At 50.1% G+C, this 1,456-nt stretch overlaps 1 protein-coding gene across 1 annotated transcript in view; it reads right to left on the bottom strand.

Moving 5' to 3' along the window:
- The window catches only part of LOC102871713 (orphan sodium- and chloride-dependent neurotransmitter transporter NTT5-like), a 17,721-nt gene that overhangs the window by 1,616 nt on the left and 14,649 nt on the right, over positions 1–1,456 (bottom strand). The window contains exons 6-8 of the mRNA XM_006898732.1: positions 898–1,084; positions 503–698; positions 196–301 (exon numbers count right to left, since the gene is read on the bottom strand). Coding sequence (XP_006898794.1) covers positions 196–301; positions 503–698; positions 898–1,084 — 489 coding nt within the window. The remainder of the gene's footprint in view (positions 1–195; positions 302–502; positions 699–897; positions 1,085–1,456) is intronic.

Here is a 1,456-nt window from a genome sequence, read left to right as displayed (position 1 = left end):
TCAGAGACAGTGCGATTGGCACAGGACAGAGCAGAGTTCAGGGCTGTTGTACATAGGGTCGCTGTGAGTGGCAGGCGACTCGACGGCACACAACAATGAACCACTTGACCACCAGCACGCCCTGCTCAGAACAACAGGGAAGCACCCTTTCCTCTAGACCCAACATGCCTTCCGGTGCGGGCCCCGGGACATCACCTCTTGAACCCATAGATCCAGGCAATGGCAATGGCTTCCATGGCGATGAGGAGGAGGATGGGAAGCACTAAGCAGTAGTCCCCCAGCAGTTTCATGTAGTAAAAGCCTGGAGGGCGAGCGAAGAAGAGGCTACACAGGAACAGGAGCACAGAGACACTCACTGGAGAAAACATCGGTTTGGGATTAAGGTCAGAGGCCTGGCTGTGTGATAAGGGCTAGCTAAGCAAAGCCCATTAGACCAGGTCTAGGCGTTAATGTGAAAATCCACGGGCTATTATTATGGGGCTAGGACTAAGGGTCAGAATACCTATGAGCAACCTGGGATGTTTCTCAAACAAAGAGAAGGTGTCCTGAAGGAGGGTGAGGATGTTCTGCAAGACCCCAACTACGGAAGTCATCCCAAGACACAGGTGCATCAGGAAGAAGAGGACGAACCAGAAGCCAGACCCAGGGATGAACGACAGAGCTTCCACGAAGGCCAAGTAGGCAAATCCTGAGCCCCCCTGGAAGTGCAAATAGGAGGGAAAAAAATACAATAGAATGTACAAAGATATAGTCTGTAAAACTCTCTGAGATCCCCAAATCTCTTAAGATAATCGGATCTCCCAGCTGACCCCGTGACATAGAAGCCCCACAGGAACTCCGGTTGTAGCGTCGACTCTGGGGAAGTCTGCTTCCACCCCTGCAACCACCGTTACTGACCTGCAAGATGTGATCCTGTATCTTACAGCTCGACACCTTTCTTAGGATCATGCTCTTGAAGTCAGGAGGGAGGCTTTCCAGCCAGTTGGTGTACAGGGCGCCTGGGTTAGCGAGAATGTTCCCAGGGGGTTGGACATCAGGAGGCAGCTTGTTCGAGTACACGAGATCCATGATGATGTTAACATTCCTGGGAACAAGAGGTGGGATCCCATCAAACCGTCCGGCCCCCTTGAGAGACTTGACTAGTTTTCCCGCCTTGTCTAGATGAGAACCATTAACTAGCCAATCGTGACTGATCTTGGCGAGAGAGAACCTATGACGAAATCTACATGGCACGGCTTGTGGAAGAACTAGTCTGAAGAACTCATGAGTAGGAAGGACATCAAAAGAGGCCATTGCTATAGTGTTCTTTCTCGGGAACTCTAGTGCCCTCACTCAAGTAATGAGGTCTTTTATTTGCTTCTCTTCTCTTCTCTTCTCTTCTCTTCTCTTCTCTTCTCTTCTCTTCTCTTCTCTTCTCTTCTCTTCTCTTCTCTTCTCTTCTCTTCTCTTCTCTTCT

This window comes from Elephantulus edwardii, unplaced genomic scaffold, assembly GCF_000299155.1.
Source record: "Elephantulus edwardii isolate Elephantulus edwardi_28Jun2011 unplaced genomic scaffold, EleEdw1.0 scaffold00236, whole genome shotgun sequence".
In the NCBI taxonomy this organism is placed as follows: Eukaryota; Metazoa; Chordata; class Mammalia; order Macroscelidea; family Macroscelididae; genus Elephantulus; species Elephantulus edwardii.
Note: the sequence above shows the minus strand (reverse complement) of the source record. Positions and strands in the feature narration are given on the sequence as shown.